The sequence below is a fragment of the Miniopterus schreibersii genome (genome assembly GCF_964146895.1).
Source record: "Miniopterus schreibersii genome assembly, chromosome: X".
NCBI lineage: Eukaryota > Metazoa > Chordata > Mammalia > Chiroptera > Miniopteridae > Miniopterus > Miniopterus schreibersii.
This window is the reverse complement of record NC_138104.1, coordinates 22,224,324-22,249,761: the sequence shown is the minus strand read 5'-3', so window position 1 is coordinate 22,249,761 and position 25,438 is coordinate 22,224,324. Positions and strand designations below refer to the sequence as shown.

Genomic DNA, 25,438 nt, shown 5'->3' with positions numbered 1-25,438 from the left:
GAAGACAGTGATAGAGTATAGCACATTGATGTGGAAAAAAAAAAAAAAAAAGGGCCCATGTAGTCAGGCTGATCTGGGTGTGTCCTGCCTCCACAACCTATAAGCTCTGTGACCTTCAGCAAGTCATGTAAAACCTTTATATGCTAGTTTCCTTTGGGTAAAATGGGGACAATATCTATCTTGCAGAATTAATGTGAAAGCTAAATGAAAATAATGCATGTAAATCACCTAGCACAGTATCTAGCTCACTGTAGGAAATATACTAGAGAGAGACATTTATATGTGAATAAAAATATGAGAAAGAAAAATGAGGAAAAGGATCCTTAGAATGGTTTTTACTCATCCATAAGGGGAGGTTGGATTCCTCACTTCCCCCAAATCATTCCCTCCATAATGGTTATATTCTCATCCCTTCAAGGAATGGAAGGTTCTGTTATATTACCATGAACAGAAAACACTGAACAGGAGAGGTTAAAGGTGAAGTTTGGAGCTATATATTTGAAGGTTGTTTGCATTTCACTGCGGGTTTTTTCTGTATTTGTTGTGTCAGTTACAACTGAGCACACTGTTTATGAATATTGCCTGTTAACACATCACTGATGCAAGGAATTAGCTACTACCCCCCAGTTATAAAGTGGTTGGGGTTTTTTTTTTAATGTAAATTGCTCTGTACTAATTGTTCATAAAATTCCTTTTAAAGGTTACAGAATTATTAACTGTACTAATGGTATGAGGTTGGTACTCTTCCAGAGACAGAGAGGAGACGAGCTTCTTCTTCCTTCCCCCACTGCCTGAAGTCTTGTACTCAACATAATTGACCTTGGACATGTTATTATGTGTCCCATGGACATTTTTAGTACAGTCTCCAATAATGATATGTCTTGTTCTTTTTGTTTACCAAAGTAACTGATGTTAAAATCAAACTTTCCCTCAATATGCAAATCAAATGTTGGTGTTCTGCTCATCAACCTGACTTGTTTTTGTTAATTGAAGATATAATTTTTAAAACCTGTGATTATAATGATCTAATTCTAAGTTAGGAGGCACAATCATTTTCATAAAACAAATCTTTGGCTTTTTTTTCCTCAGCATCAAAACAGTGCCTCTTTATTAACTTCGCATTCACACATAATAGGGTGGTTCTTGTCAGTGAGTTCTGATGGAATTGTATTTGTGAAATGTCTCAGTGATATTGAGTTGAGGACCTTACTGGACCCTATGGTTAGAGCCCTTTTTATGTGCAATTTTACAAGCCTTTATCCTAACTGAGATGAAATGTAAGTGTTCTCATTCTACCCTTACTTTAAGCATCTGTGAAACTGTATCAAACATTGGATTTTTGGAAGAGAATTATTGGTATCAATAAGAGACATTTGAATGCTAAAAATAGTATGTAGTATAGTATGCAAAACACTGATCCTTTAATAGTGGCTCTCCAACTTGTTTGCACATTGGAATCGCCTGTGGAGCTTTAAGATTTAATGATGCCAGGTTTCCACACCAAGGACTAAACCAAATTAATTCAAAGATCTGTGGCAAGACCTTTATAGAATCCTGTCTAGATTGAAAAACAAATCTTCATTAATCCTCTTGAGCATGATTTTTCAATCAGAAGGGAGCACACTATCATTCCGCCCACATTTCCTCATTTCATCTAAAAAAGTGTCATGAATAACTCTTTCAAAGCCTTATTGAAATCCTGATGTACTCTATATGACATTCTCTTGAAAATGGAGTTCATCATTAAAATGTGCTAACTTCTGAGTACATAGCACATATTGGTCATAATAAAACTACCAATCTATTCATGATTAGGAGTGCATTATCTCTATGGCTTGGGAGAACGGAGGGAAGAAATATAAGTTCAGACCTGGCCAGGCCAGTGTGACTCAACGGTTGCGCATCAACTTATGATGCAGGAGATCTCAGTTTTATTCCCGGTCAGGGCACGTGCACAGGTTGCAGGCTCGATCCCCAGTGGGGGGTGTACAGGAGGCAGCTGATCAATGATGCTCATCATTGATGTTTCTCTCTCTCTCTCTCTCTCTCTCTCTCTCTCTCTCTCTCTCTCTCTCTCTCCCTCTCCCTTCCTCTCCCAGAAATCAATAAAGATATATTTTAAAAATTTTCAGATCTGTTGTCTACACTAGAAGAATTGTTACTTTCCCCTTCCCCACATTTAAAACACTACACAAATGTTATTCTTATTTTTTATTATAGAACCAGAGAAATTCTGGTTATCTTGTATTTCTGGAAAAGAGAGTAAAAGCAGAAGAAGAGAATCTCTAGCAACTAAAAAACAGCAACTAAGGACCAAAGTGTTTCTAGCTTCCTCCAGCCACTGGAACTTGTGTTATAGATTGGAATGTCTGGGTTTGAAGGCTAGTGCTCATTTGGAATTAAAGTCAGACATAAACTTCCTGATCACCAGAGAAGCAAGCATACTTTGCTAGCACTCGGTCAATATTGTTTTGAATGTATTTCAGGAAAAGCTGGGAGCATTTCCTTCTTTTTCCATAAGCCACTATAGAACAGCAAGGTTTATTGATGGTTTGTTGACACTCCTCCTACTTTGAGGGCAAGCCTATGCCTAAAAGTAGGGACTAGTTGGGATAACTGCAGCTAAAATAATTATAGAACAGTAACAGGGTTTCTTTTTAATCAGAAGAAAACATTGCCTGTCAAAAGACAGACAGCTTTTAAGAATCATTGGTTGTCAGGAATTTAGCATAGTAAAGTGGGACCTAACCATAGGAAAGCTGCAAGTTTCATTTAGATTGTAATTCAGAAGCAGACAGTTCAAAGTAGTGAATTATGACTCAGAAGACAGCCAAAGGAGAAATTGATTTCACAGCAAAGTAAAATCTAAGAGACTCTGACCAGGTGAAGGGAGATGGGGGAGAAAGATTAAAAATTAACTGGGGACCTACTGTTGGCCAAGTCTGATATTCCTTATCAGACTCTTTTTTTAAATTTTCCTCAAAATTTTATTGTGAAAAACTTTAATTATACAGAAAAAAATTTAAAATAGGATAATAAATATCTATATACCCACTAGCTAGACTAAACAGTTATTTTGCCATATTTCTTTTATATATTTATCTACCTATAATTTGTAGGTATGCTTTTTTAAACTTTATTTTATTGTTGACACTATTACAGATGTCTGCATTCCACTCCTCACCTCCAGTCAGTCCACCCTTCCTTCACTCTGGCCATCACCACACTATTGTCTATGCCTATAGGTTATGCATATATGTTCTTTGACTAATCTATTCACCTTCTTTCATCCAGTCTTATCATTTTCTAGTGTCCTTAAAGCATGGCTTTGGAATAAGCCAAGGGTATATAATGTTTATTGTCCTAATAAGTTGTCTTTATGTGCTGTGCTTAGACTCCTGGTAACCCTATACATGAATGAACAGTCTCAACATAGGATTTTCAAAGTTAGAAAGTTAAGAAAGAAAAAGTCTGAGAAAAGAACATGCAGTGATTTACCATTGCTTCTGCTGCATAAGCTGTGGGCTTAACCTACATGTGCTTGGATCCATGGTGTGGAAAATCACCAAACACCTACCAAATGTAAGTGCCCCTGTGGGGCACTGATAAGTACCAGACTTATAACTAAGGAGTTAAGTCCCTCACAATCAAAGTTCATTCTAAATATGCAAGTTATGGAGTGTGATGATAACTATTTGCCTGCTGAAATGCTCACTCACATGTTTATTCTATGGCTTTTTAAATCTTTGTTTTTGCCAATAAAAAATAACTTCATCAAGAAAGTCAGTTTCCTTGATAATTAAGAACATTTCTGACCTTTATTATCACTTTGAAATACACGTATACCTTTTCCAACCTGGTTGCAACATCATTTTAGAAGACCCTTTGTATTATGATAAAAGGATACTCTGAGATGTCTTATACAAGCCTCTCAGCAGAGAGAGTTAACCTGATTAAGGCAGTGTTAGCTCTGTAGCTAGGAGAGCCAGTGTTCTAACATTATTACCAAAATCAAGATGACTTCTTTCTCTCCTTTTTTCTTTCTTTTTTCTTCTTCTCCTCTTCCTTCTTCCTATTTTACTTCTTTCTCTACTGTTTTCCTTTTTTTTTTTTTTTTTGTAAAGAATTGCCCCAGTGCTTAGATAGAAAATTCATCAGCACTTTTCATCTAGGCATAGCCAGTGAATGTGAGGGGACCAGACAAGGAACTGTCTATTGTCACTACCAACTGTATGCATTGAGTTGAATAGTGAACTATAGTCCTGAGTCTGCCAGTCAGGAGCTCCTTGTATAACCTTGTATAAATTATTTCTTGCTGAGTCTCCATTTCCTTATGGTTTCAAACAAGTAGAATTTGATGAGATTATTGGTTACCAGTAAACTCCGGAATTCCATGGAGTTCCTTGGGCTTAAAGGTCCCAAGGGGGAGTTCATGTGACACTTGATTCCACCAGAACAGTTTCTTTTTGTTTCCTATATTGAGCTTCCACATGACATTCACTTAAATAAAAGGGGAAGCTCATGGGTCTCATGCTCTGATTCTGTGTTTTTAGATTGCGGATAAGCTACAGCCTTTCCTGACTGCTGGAAAAGCTATGGTTTGAGTGTGTGTAGTCTTTAGGACTGCTTCCAGAGGAGGTATCTTTAGAAAGCATCTCAGAGACTTCTCACCTCACCTCCTGATTAAATCTTTATCTTATAGAGTGGAAAGATTTCCCTTTTTCTACCAAGTAAAGACTCTTGATGATGATGTGAGACATGCTGCATGTGAAACTGGGCAACCCCACTCTGACAGGAATCTTGGGGAGAAGCCATGGAAGAGCACTGCAGTGATAAAGCTGCTGCAGGGATCCATGGTCTATACTCTGTGGAGTGATGGGAAGAATCGTATGTTATTGTGTACAGAGCTATTCAGCTGAGGAACTGCATACAAAATAAGAGTTGAAACCAGTTTATGTAATCAAAAATGCATGTTTCACAGATCTTACCACAGTCTAGCTGTTTTGATCCTAATATGGTTTTTTGGAAAAGCCCAAAAGAATCTGGGAGTTAGTCTCTTCCTGTTTGAATATTCTGAAATGAGATATAAACAAATATATAATGTTAAGTGGTACCTTAGAAATAGAAATTAGTTGTGAGTTAAAGAGAAAATGGGAGGTAAGGAAGTCAATATACCAAATACAGACAATGTTTTGTGTGAAAAGGACCAGAGATATGGGGCAGTAGCAGAATGGGACCTAGGACCAGATCCCCTTGACCTCACTGATTTCCTAATCTTTATCTTTATTTTTCTTTCACTTCATTCCACTAGCCACCTTCTTTCCCTATCGTCCTTTGACCCCTGTCTTTGTTTATGTCCTCTTGTTCCCTCTGCTTCTCGCAGTTCTCTCTACACCTGCTCCATTTTGTTTTCCTTATTTTTCTGTCTCTATACCTATCCCCAACCCCACTTCCAAATTTCCTGTGATTCTAAACCTTACATTGTGCTTGGGCTGCCAAGGATTGTTTCCTGAATACTCATAGCCTGCTTCACATTTCTTGACAAGCACTATTAATCCTGAGAGATTAGAATGAACACATGCATTGTCAAAGTCATCTGGAATTTATTTTCAGGCAATGGTCTGTCCTTTGTGCTTGAAAGGAGCACTCTAAAGCTAGGCCAACGCCTAATTAGTCAGTGGTACCTAATTACCTTTTACCATCAACCTATAAGGGGCTAGATCTATAGTAGGTTATTTTAAATGACATTTTAAGGTTTCAAAGACAACAAAAAGCCTCCCCAAAAATTTGGTGACAGATGAGAGCTACTATGCCAGTCAAGTAGGAAGCTAAATTAGACCACATTGTTTATTCAGTTATCATACTGGACTGTTGGCTTGAATAAGTCAAAGTATGGAATACAACATTAGTTTTATACAGCTGCTTTTTTAGATTTGGCCCCATTTACTCTCTTCTTAGAAAGAAAGAAATGTCAGGGCCTTTCATGAAATCCATAAACACTTCAGAGACTGCCATATATTCTGGCCTTTAACCTCTGACATCCCAGGTCATAAGTAAACTAAGGTGTAAAGTCACTAGTTGCCAAATCTCTCTCATAAAACACTCAAAGGCAGTTGAAAATTCTAAAATGAGAAAGAAAACAGGATAGCAGTAGGTTGTAGCTAACAACCAGAGTAAAAGCTGCTTATAAACTCCCAACATATATATAGACATTGGTGAAAACTGTGTAAAACCCTCTAGCTGGGTACCTGCCCCCCTTTTCCCATTTCCAAACAAGTTGTAAACAACCTCAAGAGAGCCTGTTTCCTCTGTAGAGGCAGAGGTGGAGTTGCTCATGCTCAGAGTGCCTCATTTCTTGAAGAGCCCTTATCTGCCTCTGGTAGGAAAATTCCTACCTCAGAAACTGGGACTAGTGAGAGGTGGTATTGTGTAGTGGTCAGGAGCATGGACTCTAGACTTACATTCCCTAAATTCAAATATCAAATCCCTCATTGCTAGTTTCGTGATATTAAGCAAGTTATTATATTAGCCACACAGGCCTCAGTTTCTTCCTTTCTCAATTGGAAATCATAATTGAGTCTACCACAGAGAGTTGTATTTATTAAATGAGCTAACAGTAATAATTCAATAAATGTTAGATATTAATACTTCCCATGGACTTAGTATTTATATATTGATATTGAAATGTATATGAATAGCTTCCCCTCTTGGTCATAGTTAAACTGCATTGTATGTTAAATAGATTTGTATGAACTAGCTTGGGAGCCTGTTCACCATTTATAACAGAATATCCATGGGAAAAATATATTTTGAGTCTCAATTATTCAACTTAAAAGGAAATATTTTTACCATAGTCTATCCTCTTTATAAAGTGAGTCATTATATCAATGCTGGGGCCTCTCATGGTTACTAACACACTTCCATGTACGTCCCCCGGTTAGTTTCCTGAAGTTATGACCTAAACTTTATAAACAATCTTAATGAACTGAAGTCACAAACTGAAGCTTTTTAATTAAATGGTTAGTCCTGTTGCAAAACTGCCTTATTGAATATTTATTGGATATATATGGATTATTTTGAAGAAATGTAATAATTTTTAAGATGACTGCTTTGATTTCTTTTTAACTGAGAAAATTGCCAATAAGGTAAAATGAATTATTCCTTTGATTGGGTCAAGCAGTTTTTTCTGAGTACTTAGCAAAATTTAGTTGCACAGTGGGGTCAGTGAAAACTGTGATGTTGGTAAGATATTTGAATTATTAAGAATTCCAGAACATTGCAAACTTTTAGGTATATCTCAATGAAGAAGGTCACCATTTGGGGGCCAAGGGTTGTCTTTCTAATATTGTAAATAAGGTCAATACATCATAGGGCCTATATTACCTCACCTTAGAATTTAAACAGAACTTGTTCAATGATGTAGCAGAAGATTAATCAAGAGCACCTTCTCTGTTAAAGATCAGTCAGAGAAGACTAAGTTTCTGAACTATGTTCCAAGTTCCAGAGAGCATTTGTTCTTCTCCTTTCTCTCTGGATTTGCCCAAAGCAGATTATCATGTTTTGGACATCTTTTTCCAGCTCCCCTCCCCTTTAATGGCATCTCCTTGCATATACTGCTCAAGGAGCTCTCTTCCGTCTCCCACACTGAGAAATGAGTAGTAAGCCTGTTCAACACCAAAAAGCTGCTTTTGTCATTCTCTGTGTATTTTCTCACATGTTTAATAGTTTACTTTAGGTTCTGAGCTTTAATACTTTGTATATCATCTGTTATATTCCAAGCTCAGTTAAATTTATTTATACATTTCCTTCAGCAACAAAAACACCTATTTATTAAACACCTATTTTGAGTCCATTGCCATGAAATCCAGAGTTGATCAAATCACAATTCTCACCTTCATAGTCCAGGACAGCAGACCTATAAAGACATAACAAGTATGCACAATAAAGTGTAAAAATGGGCATATGAGAAGGCTATAAAAAAAGAAGTACCATTTGAAATAAAGCTTAAAAGACAGGTAGAATTTCACCAGGCACCTAAGGGAAATGAAGATAAAATTTTAGGCATATATGAAAGAACATTTCCTTTTATGGGAATTATTAACAAATGGTGTGTATAGCTTTGGCCAACATATGCACTTATGTGGGGATGGGGTGTAAGAAGGGCTCCAAGGTGAGAAGAAAACTGATAAGGGCAGGAAGCATGGGCAGGTGCCAAATCTTGGAGGGCTTTATATGCCGTGCTAAGGAATCTTTACTATGTCCTGTGGACCAGTGGTTTTCAAATGACTGTAGTGATTCTTTGGCTCAAATGAAACTTTATTTGGAAGCATAAATAAATAGAGAAAAAAGAAATATTTATAGGATTGAAGTAGAGTTGTGTGGGTACAGGGTTCTAGAATCTCTATACCTATCTCCCTCTTCTGCCTATTTTTCCTTTTAGCTGCCCTTAAGGGAAATTTGGGGGAGCACAATTGAAAATCACATCTATGGACTATGGGGAGCCACCAAAATTTTTCAAAGCAGAAAGATGGATGGCATGATGAGATCTCTGATGGGATAGATTTTTAAGGAGAATGGACTGAAGAATATAAAAGCTTGAGTAAAGAAAACCAATCAGGAGTCTGTGGAACAGCCTGAGAGAAGCTAGTAGACTGATTATAGTAAGGGTGGGGGTGGGGAAGGTTGCTGGATGAAGAAGGAGAACTCAAGGGTGATTTTTGGGTTTCTTAAGAAGCAACGAACTAAAAAGAAAATCTTTAATAACCAGTTCACTTTCCTTGAGTTTTCACTAAGTCAGATAAAGATACATTTTCCTCAATCTTTCTTCATCTAAAACTTAACTTTGCTAGTAAAATCCTTTTCTTGCTATGACTGTTGTGTTGGCTACAATTGTATTTGTCTCTCATTAACAGGGCCTTGGGCAGCAATTTTCATTTTACAGCTGACACACAGGAGGTGTTCCAAAAGTTCATTTTAAGTTAATTATTTGAAACTCAGAGTGCATGTTCCCATGGAAGTAGCATTATGTATAGTGAGTAGGTTCCCAGGCCAGTCCACAAAGGCAAGTGTAGCCCATAATATAACTGAAAGTGTGGATTGTTGTAATGGAAATTAGTTGAAAATAATACTGTTGCAATTAAAAGGAAAACAACAGTTGAAAAAGAAATAATCTGGCTTTTTGTTTCCTTTAAGTGGTAGTACTTGATGAAAAGCAGTTTTAACCCTAGGAAGACAGAGAGAAATAGATAAGGATTTTTGTGTAAATTGGGCAGCACAGCCTTTTCAATTTATTTTTAAATAATGTTTTAGAGTTTATAAAATAATAAAAGCAGCTGTGTAGAAAATTTGGAAAATTGAAAAATATGTTTTAAAAATTGTCATCAATAATCCTACCACCCAGAGAGAACCACTGTTAACATTGGTGTTTACTTTCAACCTTTTTCTTGGTACATACATTTTTTAATCAGTCCAACAATATTAACTATAGTACATCCCCATGCTGAACTCTTATGCAGTCCTCAAAATAATATTTCTGAAGAATTTTTTAAAACATCAAACAATATTTATGATATAGTGTTGAGTAAAAGGCAGCTTTGCATTTGAGACCTAGATTGGGGAAGAGGGTGTATAAGCAGATCATCACTATTCAGCCTGCAGGAGTCATCTGCTAGGCTCCCAACCAAGACCCCCTCCCCACCACCATCAGTCCCACCCCGCAACAAAAGCCACAGCCATTGTTTTTATAGAAATTCAGAAGAGGACATATGTACTCTTTGAGGTGCTACAGAGGTTCATAGCACTGGTTCCTTATTATTTCTGATTCTCCTTCAAATTAAAGGACTTTCTTCTCCTTGGCTGCACTGTTATCACTAGCACCATTCAGGCTTCACAACGATTATCAAGGTTATTATTTTTTTCGTAAATAGAATGGAAAGACAGACATGCATTTCCTGAGGTAATTAAGCATGGATTGAAGAGAGGCAAGAAAGGCTTGGGTAGAGATGTACGTGTACATGTAAGGAACAAGGTTATATGGAGTAGAATGTATTGAGCTAAGAATACTAAACAAAATGTGAGAAAATGAAACAGTATAATATGCAGATCACTCTGTGACCTGCACAGAGTGGAAAGAAGGAAAGGAGATGTGTTTATTTAGGACTGGGCTTGGCTACAGAGCAGGAAGCAAGTAAGCGAAGGACAGAGAGTGTGGCAGAATTGTGGCCAGCTGAAATAAGACAGTTTGTAAGGACATGTGCTTCAAGGACTAATTATCCAAGAACTAAAAAGACTCTGTTTGAACTTAATTTATCTTCTGTGAATGTGCACCATTTGATTTTGGCCCAATCAATAATTTCCTAAAAGCAGTTTATGTATTCTTTTTCTATATTATTTCCTTTTAGTCAAGACTAGATTTGCCACTGACTTGTATTTTGGCATGGCACCTGCATTTGCTGTTCATCAATGAAGGAATTTAAAATTAGATAGGAGGGGTGAGGTGAAAGAAGTTGTTTGTTTGGAGGAGAGTGTATTTACATGTGGATTTTTTTTAATGTCCTAGAGAGAAAACAATAGTTTCGTCTCAGTCTATAGAAATATGTGGCATTGTAATTCTCACTCATCACTTTGCAAGAGAATCCCCCTCTGTGGGATTTTGTGGCTCTCATTTTTGTGGCTTTCATCTTTGATGTACTTATGATGCAGAGTAAAGTGGGCCACAAGTCTTTGGCCAGTGGTTCTCAATGTTGGTTGTAAATTGAAGTTTCCTGGAGAGCTTAAAAAATACCAATGCCTGGGTTCCACCCCACCCCCTACTCCCCAGAGATTTTTAGTTAACTGGTCTGGGCTGAGAACTGGGCATGGAGAATTTTTTAAATCTCTCCAGGTGATTGTGGGAACCTCTAGTTTAGTCTATTGCTTAATTAGCTCAGTGGAATAAACCAGTACTCAGAGTGTGGTCTTGGAACCTGCAGCTTCAGCATCAACAGGGAACTTGTTAGAATGAAAATTCTTGGACCCCTCTCTGGATTTACTGAATCTGATTTACAATGGGTTGACCCAGGAATCTGGGTTTTAACAAGCCCTCTAGGTGATTCTAGTGCATGCTATAAGTTGACAGCTACTGGATTAAACAGCCCTTCTTAACCCTTTCTAAAGTACTTCTCTGGAGGTTTCTGGAAGGAAGGGGAGATGTTCTCACCAGCTGTTGAAAACTGGCCTGGGAAAGGACTTTGATAAAAATACTTTTTTAAAAAATTTATCTTCACTGTTGAAAGTATTACAGGTCCTATCCCTCCCCCCCATTGACCCCTTCCACCTCGCTCCCACCCCTTCCCCAGGCCATAACCCCATTACTGTCTCTTCCCACCCCCACTCCCCTTCCTTCTTGCCTCTGAGATAAAACCCTCTGTTGCATGCTTCAGTGTCTCTGGATCTATTTAGTTTGTCAGATTCTTTTGTTTATTAGCTTTTTCTTAAAGAAGACCCTTCAACATTTCAAGTAATACTGATTTGGTGGTGGTGAATTCCTTTAGCTTTTTCTTATCTGTGAAGCTCTTTATCTGACCTTCAATTCTAAATGATAGCTTTGCTGGGTAGAGTAATCTTGGTTGTAGGTTCTTGCTTTTCATCACTTTGAATATTTCTTGCCACTCCCTTCTGGCCTGCAAAGTGTCTGTTGAGAAATCAGCTAGCAGTTGTACGGTGCTCCCTTGTAGATAACTAACTGCTTTTCTCTTGCTGCTTTTAAGATTCTTTCTTTGTTTTTAACCTTTGGTACTTTAATTATGATGTGTCTTGGTGTGGGCCTCTTTGGGTTCCTCTTGTTTGGGACCCTCTGTGCTTCCTGGACTTGTAAGCCTATTTCTTTCACCAGGTAGGGGAAGTTTCCTATCATTACTTTTTGAAATAGGTCTTCAATTTCTTGCTCTCTTTCTTCTCCTTCTGTAACACCATAATGCAAATGTTGGGCCACTTGAAGTTGTCCCAGAGACTCCTTATACTATCTTTCTATTTCTGGATTTTTTTTTTCTCTTCTGGCTGGGTGTTTTTTGCTTCCTCATATTCCAAATTGCTGATTTGATTCTCAGCATCCTCTATTCTACTGTTGATTCCCTGTAAATTATTCTTCATTTCAGTTCGAGTAGCCTTCTTTTCTGACTGGTACTTTATTATGTCATTGATGATCTCACTAGTTTTCTTAATAGTCTTAGTAAGATCCTTGAACATCCTTATAACCATTGTTTTGAACTCTGTATCTAGTAGCTTGCTTGGCTTTAATTCATTTAGGTTTTTTTCTAGAGATTTCTTTTGTTCTTTCCTTTGTGACATGTTTCTTTGCCTTCGCATTTTGGCTGCTTCCAAGTGTTTCTTTCTATGTATTAGGTAGAGCTGCTATATGTCCTGGAATTGGTAGAGTGGCTTTGGGTAGTATGTGTCCTCTAGGGTCCAGTGTCTCAGCCTTCCCAGTCACCTGAGCTGGGCCTTCTAGGTGCTCCCCTGTGTGTGCTGTGTGCACTGTCCTGTTGCAGCTGAGCCTTGGTTGCTGTTGGCGTCACTGGGAGGAATTGACCCCTTGGCCAAGCAGCTGTGAGGGCCAGCTGCAACTACAGCCAAAGAGCTGCTGTGCTGGAGACACCCTTATGGAGCAGGATTTACTTTAGCGGGGCTTTGTTGTTCACCAAGTGTGCCCCTTGAGTGTGTCACTCGTGGATGTGGTAGGGTTGTAATCCAGTGTGGTCGAGTCTGACCACCAGGTGTACTGACTCTGGGGCCTCCAGGGAGGTACAAAGTCAGCCTCTGCCAGTGCCTTGCCCAGGGCCACCCAGCCTGAGCTACACAGCAAACTGTAGTTGGCTGCTACTTGTGCTGGGCTTGGTGGTGTGCCAGAGAGGCCAAGCTGTGAACCAATGTAGGCTGCCATTAGTGCCAGGCCTGGGGCCATTTATTGAGCCATATCAGGCAAGCTGCTGCTTATTTGAGAGATTTTAGGAAAGTCCTAAGCATGAGGCTTGAGAGGCCACTTGCATAGAAAAGCCATTGGAAATGGCTTGGATGAGCTTGCAAGTAGAGTAGGTGAGGTCTCCAGGAATCACCAGGGTGAGGTGAAAGGTGTGAGTCAGGTTGCTGGAGATTCAGATTTGGCACCTGCCTGCGTGATCTGTGGGGGAGGGATCGTCAAAGGAGCAGTAGCCTCTGCCAGCTCTTCTGTCTTGGAGAAAGCTGCCCCACCAGCTCTCTCCCGACTCCAGGCATGTTAGTTCCTCCCCAAATGTCCCAATTTCCTTTCAAGCTGCTGCCCAGTGCTGGAGCTCAGAGGGAGTGCATCACAGTAAGTCCATGGGCCCTCCCCCCCTTTAAGAGGAACTGCCTGGGACTCCTGCAGCCTCTGTGTCACTCAGCCACAATCTCAGCTGGTTTTGTACAGCCCGAAGTTGTAGGGATGTCTCTTCCCAGCACCGGAACCCTGGTCTGTGGGGCCTGATTTGGGGCTGGGACCTCTCGCTCCTCTGGGAAACCTCCACCACCAAGATATCCTTCCCAGTTTTAAACCACAGCACCTGAGTGTGGGACTGGCCAGTCTCCGGGATTCCACCTGTGTCTCTGCCCCTCCCTACCGATCTTGATGTGCTTCTTCTGTTCTCTTGTTGTAGGACTTCTGTTCAGCTAGATTTCAGGATGTTCTAAATGATGGTTGTTCTGTATTTTAGTTGTAATTTTGATGTAGTTGTGGGAGGCAGCAGGTACTGCTGTTAATAAAACTATTAGGAGCCATGGTAGGGAAAAGGGAAGGGGGGTTGATAATTTGCTGCAAAGCCCAAGCAAGTTCAGGCGGGAGCATGTCTTCATAATAGTTAAGGGATTGGTTGTATATGCAGGATAGCCCTGCAAGATGCTATTCAGATGCCAACTTGCTATGTGAAGCTTTCTCTGAGCTCTGGTGTAAATTGCTTTGTCGTTGTGTTTAGGTAACACTTGTTATGTTCCTTGATTAGATCTTGTCTCACTGTATGAACTCTATGTCTCTCTTCCTCACTAAATTGTGTGATCTTTGAATGTAAAACATTCTCTACTCATCTTTGGATCTCCTATGTCTAATATAATACCTGATGCATATTTAATGTTCTAGAATTATTTGCTTAGAAAAGTCATGAGGACTGGGCAGCTTTTTTGGCTGTCAAGAGCCTTTGAATGATGGGCTTTGTGAATTAATCATGGTCTTGGGTCCAATTCTCTGCCTTGAAGACCAGGGCCTTTGGTTTTGTCAACTCACCATGAGTAGACAGCTATCTCTCACTGATTGCCTTACACAACAGTGATTTCAGCAATATATTAGCAACTTATTATTTTACAATATGATACATAACTGTCTGGTTCCAGGACTACTAATGTCAATTTTTTTCATAGATATATCTTCATGGGAAATCTAATTAAAATATATAGGGATACATTTGCCATAGTACAAAAGTACTTGAGTTTTTAGGCCTTACAGGTTACCTTTCATCCAGGCATTGCCATCTTCTGTTTTTTTGGCTTTTTTTCTTATACTTCTCTAATTCTATAATGGATCTGTTCATCCCTGGACTGCTCACAAATATTCTTTGAACAAGATAAACACTTAAAAATGTATAATCACCTTTGCAATGGTGCCTTCCAGAGGTTATACATACTCAGGTCAGCATGATTGGATGTGTATGTGTTTCCCAACTCTTTAAAGTCACAGATTCACAGGCAACTCTTGGTTTAATTTCCTAGGTGGTTCATCACACATTCATTACAGTTTATGGATTTTTACTGGTTTAACTCTCAAGGACAACTTTATAACCTTATTTCCAAATTTTGAGGGATGGGCATCTCACTGTCACCTCAGTTACTTCCAAGAGTAATAATTTCTAAATGTTATAAAAACTTTGAAATATATGTCAATGTCATTCTGTATACTGGAATTTTTAAGACCCACTGTATAAACAAGAAGAAACTGGATTTGTACCTTCTGTGCCAACTCATAATCCTAATATGTATGTGCTGAATAGATTTCTCTAATTTTTTCTATAGGCATTATATCTGATAGCTACTAATGGAACCCCAGAGCTTCAGAATCCTGAAAGACTGTCGGCTGTATTCCGTGATTTTTTAAATCGCTGTCTTGAGATGGATGTGGATAGGCGAGGATCTGCCAAGGAGCTTTTGCAGGTGAAAATAAAATAGGACAATTACAAAGAGTCATTATATTGAGCTTTTTTAACTTCAATGTGTGACAGCAAGAGAGCTCTGTCAAGAGATGTCTAGTGAGAGTTAAGCTATAACCATGTGATTTTAGACCAGAGGCACATAAGTATAGACATACATTTGATACATGATTGATTGATATGTTGCCTTTCTTCTTGAGAAGTTGGCAGTTTAATATATAAATCTCTTTTGTTCTTCCTGGAGTCTTATTTTGCAAGGGGAAAAAAATGTGAACCTCTGGTGTAGCTGTTTTGTTCTAAACTTTGCTTGTGCCCCTGGATGTTGTATGCAGGTGCTCTTGGCTGGAGGTAATTCTCTACATAATTATGCAATTATTTCCATGGCATTTGCTACTTTAAAGCTTTACTACTCAAGGCCCCTTTGCTTGTGATGCCAAATGGCAGGCACCTGCTTGCCTGGGTGAGTAATATCCAGTGGTGAGTGCCTCTGTAAGCATTTGTCCTTTTCATGGCTCTCAGGGATTACTATATACAATGATAATTAATATCAATGATGTACCAGATTATTTACACACACCTCATTTAATTCTTATAACAACTCTATAAGACAGGTGTTTTTATCCCATGTTACAGATGTAAAAATTGAGGCTCACATAGCTATTGAGTAGTAAACTGGGATTTGAGCTCCGGGTTGTCTGACTTTCCACCACACAAACACACAAGCCAATTTAGAACAAAAGATGAACAGGAATAGCTCAGAGATATTGCAAGTTTGATTCTAGACCACCATAATAAAGCCCATATAGCAATAAAGTGAGTCATAACCTTTTTGTTGGTGAGGAGTCTTGCTTTCAATTTGAAAAAAAAAAAAAAAGAGAGGAACGCAATAAAGTGAAGTGCAATAAAACAAGGTATGCCTGTACTTATATTGATAAAGCAACACTTGCCCAGGATTACACATGTAACTTCACTGCTGGGGACTGTTCCTCAGGAAAATGTATCAAGCTATATAACATTCAAGAACAGTGACTGATTGTTCTCTCTGTGACATAATTAATTTAAACAAAAGGCACGACCATAGATTCAGTCAGTTCTAGGCAAAAAAACAAACAAAAAAGTTATATATATATAACTCCTTCTTGAGACAGGCAAAAAATATCCCATGCCAACCCAAATTACACCAGGGATAAACCGACTTGGAGGAATTAAAGAAGCTACACCTTCTCTTTTTTTGCTACCTGTGAGCATTTCACTGGCTCTGCTAACACCCTAAAATGTCAAATCTGGAATGGCTCTTTAGTAATCCTCTAGTTAATCCCATCTCAAATTACAGAGGAAAAACCTGAACTTTTGAGTGCTTCACTTCCACATCTTTTCACTCCTCCTACCACCCCACATACACATCCTGATACATGTCCCAAGGATAAATGAAGATATTGGTTTTCTTAATATAGCTATACAGTTACATAGATACTTGAATCAATTATCTAGTTAGTTCATTCCCTAATAGTACTTTTATCTGAACCAGTCAAATAGCTGACACAAAACTATATTGAGTCTAAATTAAATAGTTTTTTGTTTCATCTCTTCATTTTATATATATAGCAATAACCTGTATATCGCCTTAAGTCCACACTTCATTCTCTTACTTTAGCCTACCAATGCTCAGTTTAGAAGTTAGAAAGGAAAGAATTGCATGACATTCACACCACTGTAAGGCTTGAGAAAATACACAGGTATTAAGTATTTGTGTGACTTTCTGTATGGCCTAAGCCAGTTCTCTGTCCATTAATTAATATTTATTGAGAAACTCCTATTTGCAAGACTTAAGTGCGGTGAGTGATATAAACCTCATAAAGGTGTGATTCCTCTTCTCCAGAAGTTCACAATCTCCTTGAGTACATAAAAAAATAATGAAAGGTTGTTTAGAGACTCATTCAAACCAAGTGACTGTTCAAACAGTAAATGCCATGATTCTGTAGGTGATCAGAAAATGTCTGCAAACAGGAAGGAGTTCTGCTAAACTTTGAAGGACAAATCAGTTTTAGATAGGTTGAAGAAAAGGGGGGCAGGAATTACAGATGGCAGAACTACCATGTGACCAAAGGTATGTGGGCAAGGCTTAAGGGAACAGAAAATAGAAAGTATAGCTGAAGCATTCAAGTAGGCAGTTGCAGGAGCTAGGATCGTAGAGCTTAGAGGGTCTTGAACACCAGGCTAAAGAGTTGGGGCTATAGGCAGATATCTGAGGGAGTCACATGATAAAAGCTTTGTTTAGGAAGATTAATCTGGTAGTGTGAAATAAGAATTATCACCAGGAAAAAGTGGATGGAAGAAGATCAAGGGAATTATTGTTATAGTTCAGAATTAAAGTTGATTAAGCCTGAACTAGGGAAGGCAAGAGATCATTGTAAGAAGCATTGAGAAGGAAATACTTGGTAGCTGATTTCATGTAGAACATAAGACAAAGGAAGATAAAAGTGACTTCAGAATATAAAACCACTGGTAGCACTCAGTAAAAGCAAAAGCGATAGAGCATAATACAATGACAACATGTCTTTGCTTCTATGCAGTTTATAAGGAACTGTCATTTACCTTACCTAACTTAACCATTGTAATAAACAGAGGAGAAGATTAAATTTAGGTGCTCTGATTCCAAAGCCCCTGTGGTTTACAGCACACAAGAGTGGAAATTTTTAACATATGGTTTAAAATATTGAGTTCAAGGTGACAGAAGGACATTTAAAAGGAAATATCCAGCAGGCAAATGGAGAAATAAGACCAAAATTAAGGGAAGCGATTAGGTCACACAATACAGATTTGGGAGTTATCCCCATAAAGCTGGTGAGAGACTGAAAACATGAAAGGGAATGAGCTCTCAAGGGAATTAAATTAGAAAAAGAAGATAAAAGCTAAGTTCTAGTATGTGGGGGGGGGGCAGAGGAGGTGAAACCAGGGAAAAAGATGGGGTGGGAGTAGTCAGTGAGCGTGCTTGTGGAAGAGAACCAAGGTAGTAGAATGTCACAGGCCCCAAAGAGGAAACCATTTCAAAGAAGGAAGAGATATTAACTTGTATTAAGTACTGCAAAGGGGCTAAAAGAGGAATGATGGAGGCACAGTTATTGGGTTAGCAGTTAAAAAGCCATTGGTTTCAGGGTCAAGGTCAAAGACTTTTTTGCAAACTGCTCCTGATAAAATCAGTTTAAGAAATTCAGAAAGTCAGACTGTTGCATACACAGATTGACATTTTACAAGACCCCAACTCTGAGTTTCTAGCTCTGCCAGTAGCTTCCAGAGGATTTCATAACACTGAAGGACAAAAACATCTGAAGGATAAAAGCTGGCACTATTTTAATAAAATAATCTTTAATTGGGTACTCAAAATATATTTTAATGAGAAAATGGCTGCTTGAAAATGTAAAGTAATATACTTGTTGGAAAACAGAATTCCAGTAATTCTTTTTTTTTTCTTTTGCAGCATCCATTTTTAAAATTAGCCAAGCCTCTCTCCAGCCTGACTCCTCTGATTATCGCTGCAAAGGAAGCAATTAAGAACAGCAGCCGCTAGGACTGCAAGCCTTACCCCACACCATCTCCCTCATGAGTAAGACTGAAATAAAACTTCTGCAAGAAAGATGGAAGAAAGACAGTCAAATGGAGTGGGGGTTCTTTAACTTTACAATGAATAGAAACTTCTTATAAGCCTTTTTCCTACTCCTTCAGATTATGTAATTTATTTGTAAGCCTGAATTGCAGTCCGAATAGGGCAGCAATGTCGAAGTGGCCATAAAGTGGTCACTTCCACCGTGAAGCGAAAGAGCCAGTAGTGAATCCCCTCATTTTGTGCATTCACTTTGAAGAAAAAGGTTTCTCAAAGGTGCACACTCCCTCTTCATAGTGTTGTGTTTGTTTTTAAGTTAGAGAGTAGTCCCTCTTGCATTTGAACCTCCTTCAAAACTCCTTACCCAATGTAATGTTTTTCACTTGCATTGTCATTAGATGTCCAGAAAAAAGATGTCAAAATGTTTTTTTAAAAAGAAAGCAAAAAAACAAAAACAAAACAAAAAAACAAACAAACAAACAAAAAGAGCAAGTACCGTGTGAACATGTGGAAGTCCATGCCCAAATAGAGTTGCAATTTTTTATTCTTCTTCTATAGTGGTGGCTTGGTTTGTGTACCTGTTTTCTGCACTTGCATTGGAAAACGTTTCTTAAGATACTTTCCAAAAGCAAGGAGGAATCTGTGTTCAGGAAAGGCTTTAAAAACTCTATATCTAAATAAAGCTCTAATGGTGAAATCCTGTCACATTTTCATGATGATGCTTAAGAGGTAGTGGATTTATCATTTATATAAATCACCTTGTTCAATTTCATGATACCTGGAAAAAGACATATCAAAACTGTGGCACTCCTGATGAGTGTGAGTCCAGGTCCTCATAGGAGAAACCATACTTAAACCAAAAGGAAAATAAGGTAAGTGCGAAGTACTGAAATCCTTTTTGGACAGTAAGTAAACAAAGATAAAAAATTACCTAATTTAATCCTTTCTTGTGCTTGTGAAACATATGCACTCTAAAATAGATACATCAGGGGACAACAAACCCATTAGCCAACATTTGCTTATGATAAAAAATTATTTATTTTGACAAGTTATAACATCTTAAAATTTAAAAAATGATCTGGAGAACAAATATATTTTTGTGAGCATTCAACTCTATAAGAAATGAGAGGTCAGTGAAAACTATATCCCAATCAACATTTGACTATAAGTACTTGTTCCCATTTTCTTTATATACCACCAGTTTCTGTTCCAGGATATGTGTATTCCTACTTAGTCTTTTGGGCTTTTGAATTTCAGAAATATGTTCATAAAGATCTAAAAGTTCTCCAGTGAAAATAATTAGAGTGCACAATCATATATCCCAAGAAATATAAGTCCAACTGAATTCCTTTTGTGGCTTGGAGAAAATATGAAAATTTGACTATTATTTCACCATGTATCTATTTATTAAAAAATTAACAGCACTTCCTGAATCTTCTGAGAGTAGAAAAATATCTGGAGGATGTCTGCATAGAAAAGGATATGCTTCTCTTTTGAATGAATTGTCAAATTTTATAAATTCTGCAAAGTTGTTTCTCTAAGCCTTTGAAAAGCTAACAATTTGTGTTTTAGAAGGCTTCTTGATTAGTAGCATATCAAGAATATCCACATTAAGCAAGAGGAGGAAAGAGATCAATGCCTTGGACCTCTCTCCTTCTCTGCCGAGGTGCATCCATCCATCTAACATCTATTTATTCCTTAAAATGAAAGCACTTTCATTAGAGAGTTTCTGCTAACCATATAGTACATGTTTATGTTTAGGAGATGACATCATTGGTGCATTTCCTATTTTCCTATTGTTTTCTTTGACTATAAAATTTGAGAGGGGCTTAAACCTCCCACCCCAGAAATGTCCACAGTGGGATAAAACAACAAATGTGAAAAGAAAATCAAATGGAAATATTGATTTGAAGCGTACCACACTATACTTTGCAAAAATGTGGCTGGGCCTGAATATTTTAATGCCACACAGTCTTAATGAGAGAAAGGGGGGTTCATTTTTTTATTTTGCTTAAAATTAAGTATTTTTTTTTTTCCATTCATAGTGCCAGGGAATTCAATGAAATAATACCTTGGATGCAAATAGAATTCAGTACATTGATAACTATGCTCTGCCAATGGAGAGAGCCCCAAACCTGGTTGGGAAGTCCTAGTTGTTAAATAGCATCCCTTTTATGTCATAAAGGCCTTTTTTGGTGAGGGGAGACCTGGAGTAGTGATCCTTCAGATCACTACTTCAGAGCAGAGAAATGGCTGCTCTTTTATGCCTTCAATTCAGCATATTAACTATGAGGAGCCAGGTCCTTCTTTATCACATCTCACTGTACCAAGATTTTATAATATATCCCAGTAGACTTTACTCTTACAAATTTGTATCTATGTCAGTTTTAAAATAAAAAGTTTCTGAAGTCCCTTCCCTCTGTGGAGAGTTATGTATTTTCCAATACGTATTAGAGAGAAACTGTTTCTCCTTCCAAAATGATGCTGAAGAATTCACATTTGGTACACTTGAACAATTTGAATTCCAGATGGTTAATAGTTTATTCCCTTTCCCTGGATTTTTTAAAAGCTCATCTTGACACAGGTGTGTCTGTCCAGATCTTTAAAGTTGCTAATGTACCCTGAGATAATGAGGGCACATCATCAAATGTTGATTCCAAAATGTCCTGAGATTGGGATAGGGCAGTGGGAAAGTCAGGGAAGGGTGAGAAGCACAGTAGAGATTATTTATTTAAGAAAGAAAGAAGCATTAATGTTGTAACAAGGATCCGGTGCGTTGTCATAATCCCATGAGGATTTTTGGATGACACAATCTCCTCAAATCAGTCACCATGTTGGGTAATGACTTCGTTCTTGATGATCTCGTCTATGTATCATTGTAAATATTTGTGTGTCCATGTTGCTTTTTGGCTACTGGATGGCCAAGTCATATAAGAAGATTTAACTCAAGTATTTATTCTTTAACTGTGTTATTCATATTTCTTTGAAGCTTGTGAATTGCACCCATCATTGGAGTTTAACCACATGATCCCCACATCTATCCTACCCCTGTGAAGCACATTCCATTGCTAAAAGAAAAAGAAATATGAAATTGCTTCCTGTTGTCTGTATAAATGTTTTGATAGTTTGAGAAGTTTGTCTATAAAGAATATTTCTCAGCTCAAAAACCGTGTAAATAATTATATTCCATTGCTCAATGGGTTGTTTATTTCTAATAAGGCTGCCAGTTCTCAGAGAGAATCTATAAATCACTTTCAAATAACATAAACAGGAATTACAACTATGTAAAAATAAGTGTGCATATGGACAAAGACTGGGAACACAGATAATTAGGGTGGTGGGATTATGCAGAATTATTTTTTCTTTAAAAATTTTCTTTGGTATTGTTATAATATTGCTTTATAATAAACATCAAAAAGGGGACAATAGAAAAATATAAAATATGCCAGAAAGAGATGCCTTCTAGCCAGAGCCCAGAGCATGCAGGGCACAAATATCTGCTAGTTACAATTATTCCATAGGCTTTATATTTCCTTGGGTGCTGAGGTTGGCACATGGTCGTGTATGGCACATGCTTTCTTAGGGGACTATTATCTATAAGTTAAAGCTAGGGATAATTTACTATTAGAATTACATGCACATCTTTTTGCTTTAAAACAGGCTGTCCTCCACTTTGGAATGACATCAAGTTTTCTGTTTTGGTTGCTTTAATTGGACAGGTGACATTTGATTAGTCCCCCTTGATAATATGCATTTTAGGTATCACACTTCTGGATCACTTTAGAAGAGTTTCAGGTTGAATTTTGGAAGAATAGAAGGATAAAATTTCCAAGTCCCATCATTTCCTTGTCTGACAGGATATTATATCATTCAGGTAAGATTCTTCTTTTAATGACCAGTAGGCAATTCTCCTTGATTTCTATGGAAGTTATTATAACTTGCAATTAAAAGCTGACTATGAAAACATTAAGACAAATGTTTAGAACTGCCTTTGTCTGTTGCCATTCAGTCACAGTTCTGTTAGCTTTAGCTTGAGATGGCCTCCATGTACTTTCTGTACTGCCTGATTATAGGTTATATGCAATAGTTGACATTGTTAAAGAGAAAAGGGAGACTATCTACCAAAAGAGGGGAATTTCCTTGTAACTCACCAAAGAAATTTTAGGTGATGACTTTTATAATGAGGTAGTGGCCTCAGGTGCTACTCACTTTCACCAAGTGCAGACCCTGTACCTAGAGAATCCACAGGCTTTTCATTGACTATTCTCAACATAAAAATACTTACGGAAGTCTAAACCCTGCCATCCTCAGTTGAATCTCATGGTCATTTTCTGAGCTACTTCTAGTTACTATTCAGTTAAATAAAGGCATGGCCAGTGATGCAAGCTTCTCCTAGTCTCTGAGCAAGAGGACTGCATTTCAGCATTTTTAAATTGACAGTCTAATAGGCCTTGGATTTTGAGTGAACATAACACACAGTTCTGAACATATATTTGCATGTGGATTAGGAAGGAAATAAATGAGGCCATGGAAGTATTTTTCTTAAGAGAGAATTTTTTCCTAAGAGATTTGTTTATGATATAATTGTTTAGTTTGTTAGCTTTAATTTTTCTCTCCTTTTCTGATCTCACATTTCTTTAGTAACTAAATGAATATAACTCAACTCCTAATGCATTGGGAATGTCTGTTTAATATTAAACAATATCTAACTGCATCTGCAAATGCGGGAACCTCCACGTGCACACTTATGTGGACAAGTATACTAGAATACAAGTAATATTTACTTCCATGAAATATAGTCAAGCTTACAATATAAACTTATAAGAAGCTGGTTAGTGCCATCAGAGTCTCTTTTGGAAGCTGCCATCAGGTGACTGCTATCCCACAATACCAACAGTAAGGCAGATATGATGTTGACCTGATTTAGTACCTAAGAAGAAATCAACAGCAATTATAGAGAATGTCAGATGTGATGGAAGGAATGTTAGTCTAGAAGTAAGGAGACCTGGATTCTAATATAGGTTGCATTACTAATTTAATGTGTGACCTTGGAGAAGTCACTTAACATTTTTGTGGCTATTTCTTTATCTGTAAAATAAGAGTATTGAACTAGATGATCTCCAAGGTCTTTCAAAAATTTCTAACATTCTGTGATATTATAGATTGCCTTGCAAATTCAACCTGCTTAAAGTGATGGCAAATATTACTTACTTAAGCCTGGGTCTCTTATGTGGCAGTTAAATAATAGCACTGTGAAAGATGATGAAAAAAACTCAAGTAAGTGAAGTTAATATTACTAGACAATGTTGATAAAACTTGTGGCGGCCTTCCAGTTCCTTCACAGTTGTTTTGTTCTGTTTTAGTTTTAATGTCCTTTTTCCTGTTGAGTGTTCCCAGTTTTCGTTTTACATACACTCTGTATGTAAAGTCTGGTTTTCATTAAGCCGTGGCCAGTATTTGCTACTAGAACAAAAATACACTGTCACACTTGCTAGAATAGATCTATACTTGAGCCTCTTCTTTCCTATGAAGCAGTGCTGGACTTCATAGAATTTACTTCATAAATGGCACAAGATGGCAAAACCCATGTAATTTTATGGTTGGGAGTACTACTAAGAGTGAAACTACACACTTGCAGGTTGCAAAGAAAGAAATAAAAAAGTAATTACATGCTATTAACATTAAGGAATGTTGATAAATCCACTTGTTGTGAACCAAAGATAGCATTTCTGATTACAACTCCCACAGTGATTGGCCAGTTATATGAGCATCCTGCTGGAAAGAGGGTAAACTGGAAGTTAGTGGATGGTCCCAATCCCCTGCCTACAGTAGAGTGCCAACCAGCTCTGAGTGGAAAATTCAATTTCAATGTGTGTGCTTGTGTGTGGTGTGCTTTATGGAACACATATACTATATTCATTAGTGATAAGATCGTTCACAGAATCCCATAACCATTAGTGGGTTGAGTTTTAAATCTCAGTACATCAGCAAGGAGGAGCCAGATCACAGAGTACTGATGTCTACTGGGAATATTCTCATAATATCCAGACAAAGCAAGTTGAGGAGGATCTACATTTTCTACATATTCATTGTTTATCAGAATTGTATCTCATTTGGCTGGGCATTACTTTTGTTAAAATGTTATCTGTAAACCCATGTGTAGTGAAATTCTTCTGTAACTTTGGATTAAAAGTATTTATGGTCTTTTTGTTTGTTTGATTTTTAAGTAAGTTATTTCTTTTGTAGATCTGCTGATGTAATGTTTCCATCCTTCTGACCTCAGCATTTGATATTTTTAAGAACTTGTTTTTAATATTGTTATTTTAAATTGTGGTTGAAGCAATAGAAAATTGAAATATGGATTGTGCATGACTGTGTCTTGAGTGTAAAAATATTGCAGTTTGAAACTTGGACCTAAAGTATTGAAAATAAAAATGACAAACATCAACAAGCTGGTATGCCTCTCTTCTGTCACTTTTCCTCCCACCTTTTTGGCATTAGCCATTTTACCTACTTCACAGGTTGAAGTGCAGCACTCACAAGTATCAAAGCAGGGAAATGCTCAACCTTGTGAGCAATATAGGAAATGTCCTGTAGAGTCTGCCACTAAATAACTCAGACACAGAATCTCCATCTGGTTCTCACATAGAAT

The 25,438-nt window shown here is 37.6% G+C and overlaps 1 protein-coding gene across 6 annotated transcripts in view; it reads left to right on the top strand.

Annotated features, from left to right (window-relative positions):
- The window catches only part of PAK3 (p21 (RAC1) activated kinase 3), a 259,546-nt gene extending 234,332 nt beyond the window's left edge, over positions 1-25,214 (top strand). For all 6 annotated transcript variants that reach the window (XM_081125247.1, XM_081125244.1, XM_081125248.1 and 3 more), the window contains 2 exons: positions 15,052-15,189; positions 18,664-25,214. In XM_081125247.1, the coding sequence (XP_080981373.1) occupies positions 15,052-15,189; positions 18,664-18,753 (228 nt within the window). In that variant the 3' untranslated portion in view covers positions 18,754-25,214. The remainder of the gene's footprint in view (positions 1-15,051; positions 15,190-18,663) is intronic.
- Positions 25,215-25,438: the final 224 nt, after the last annotated feature.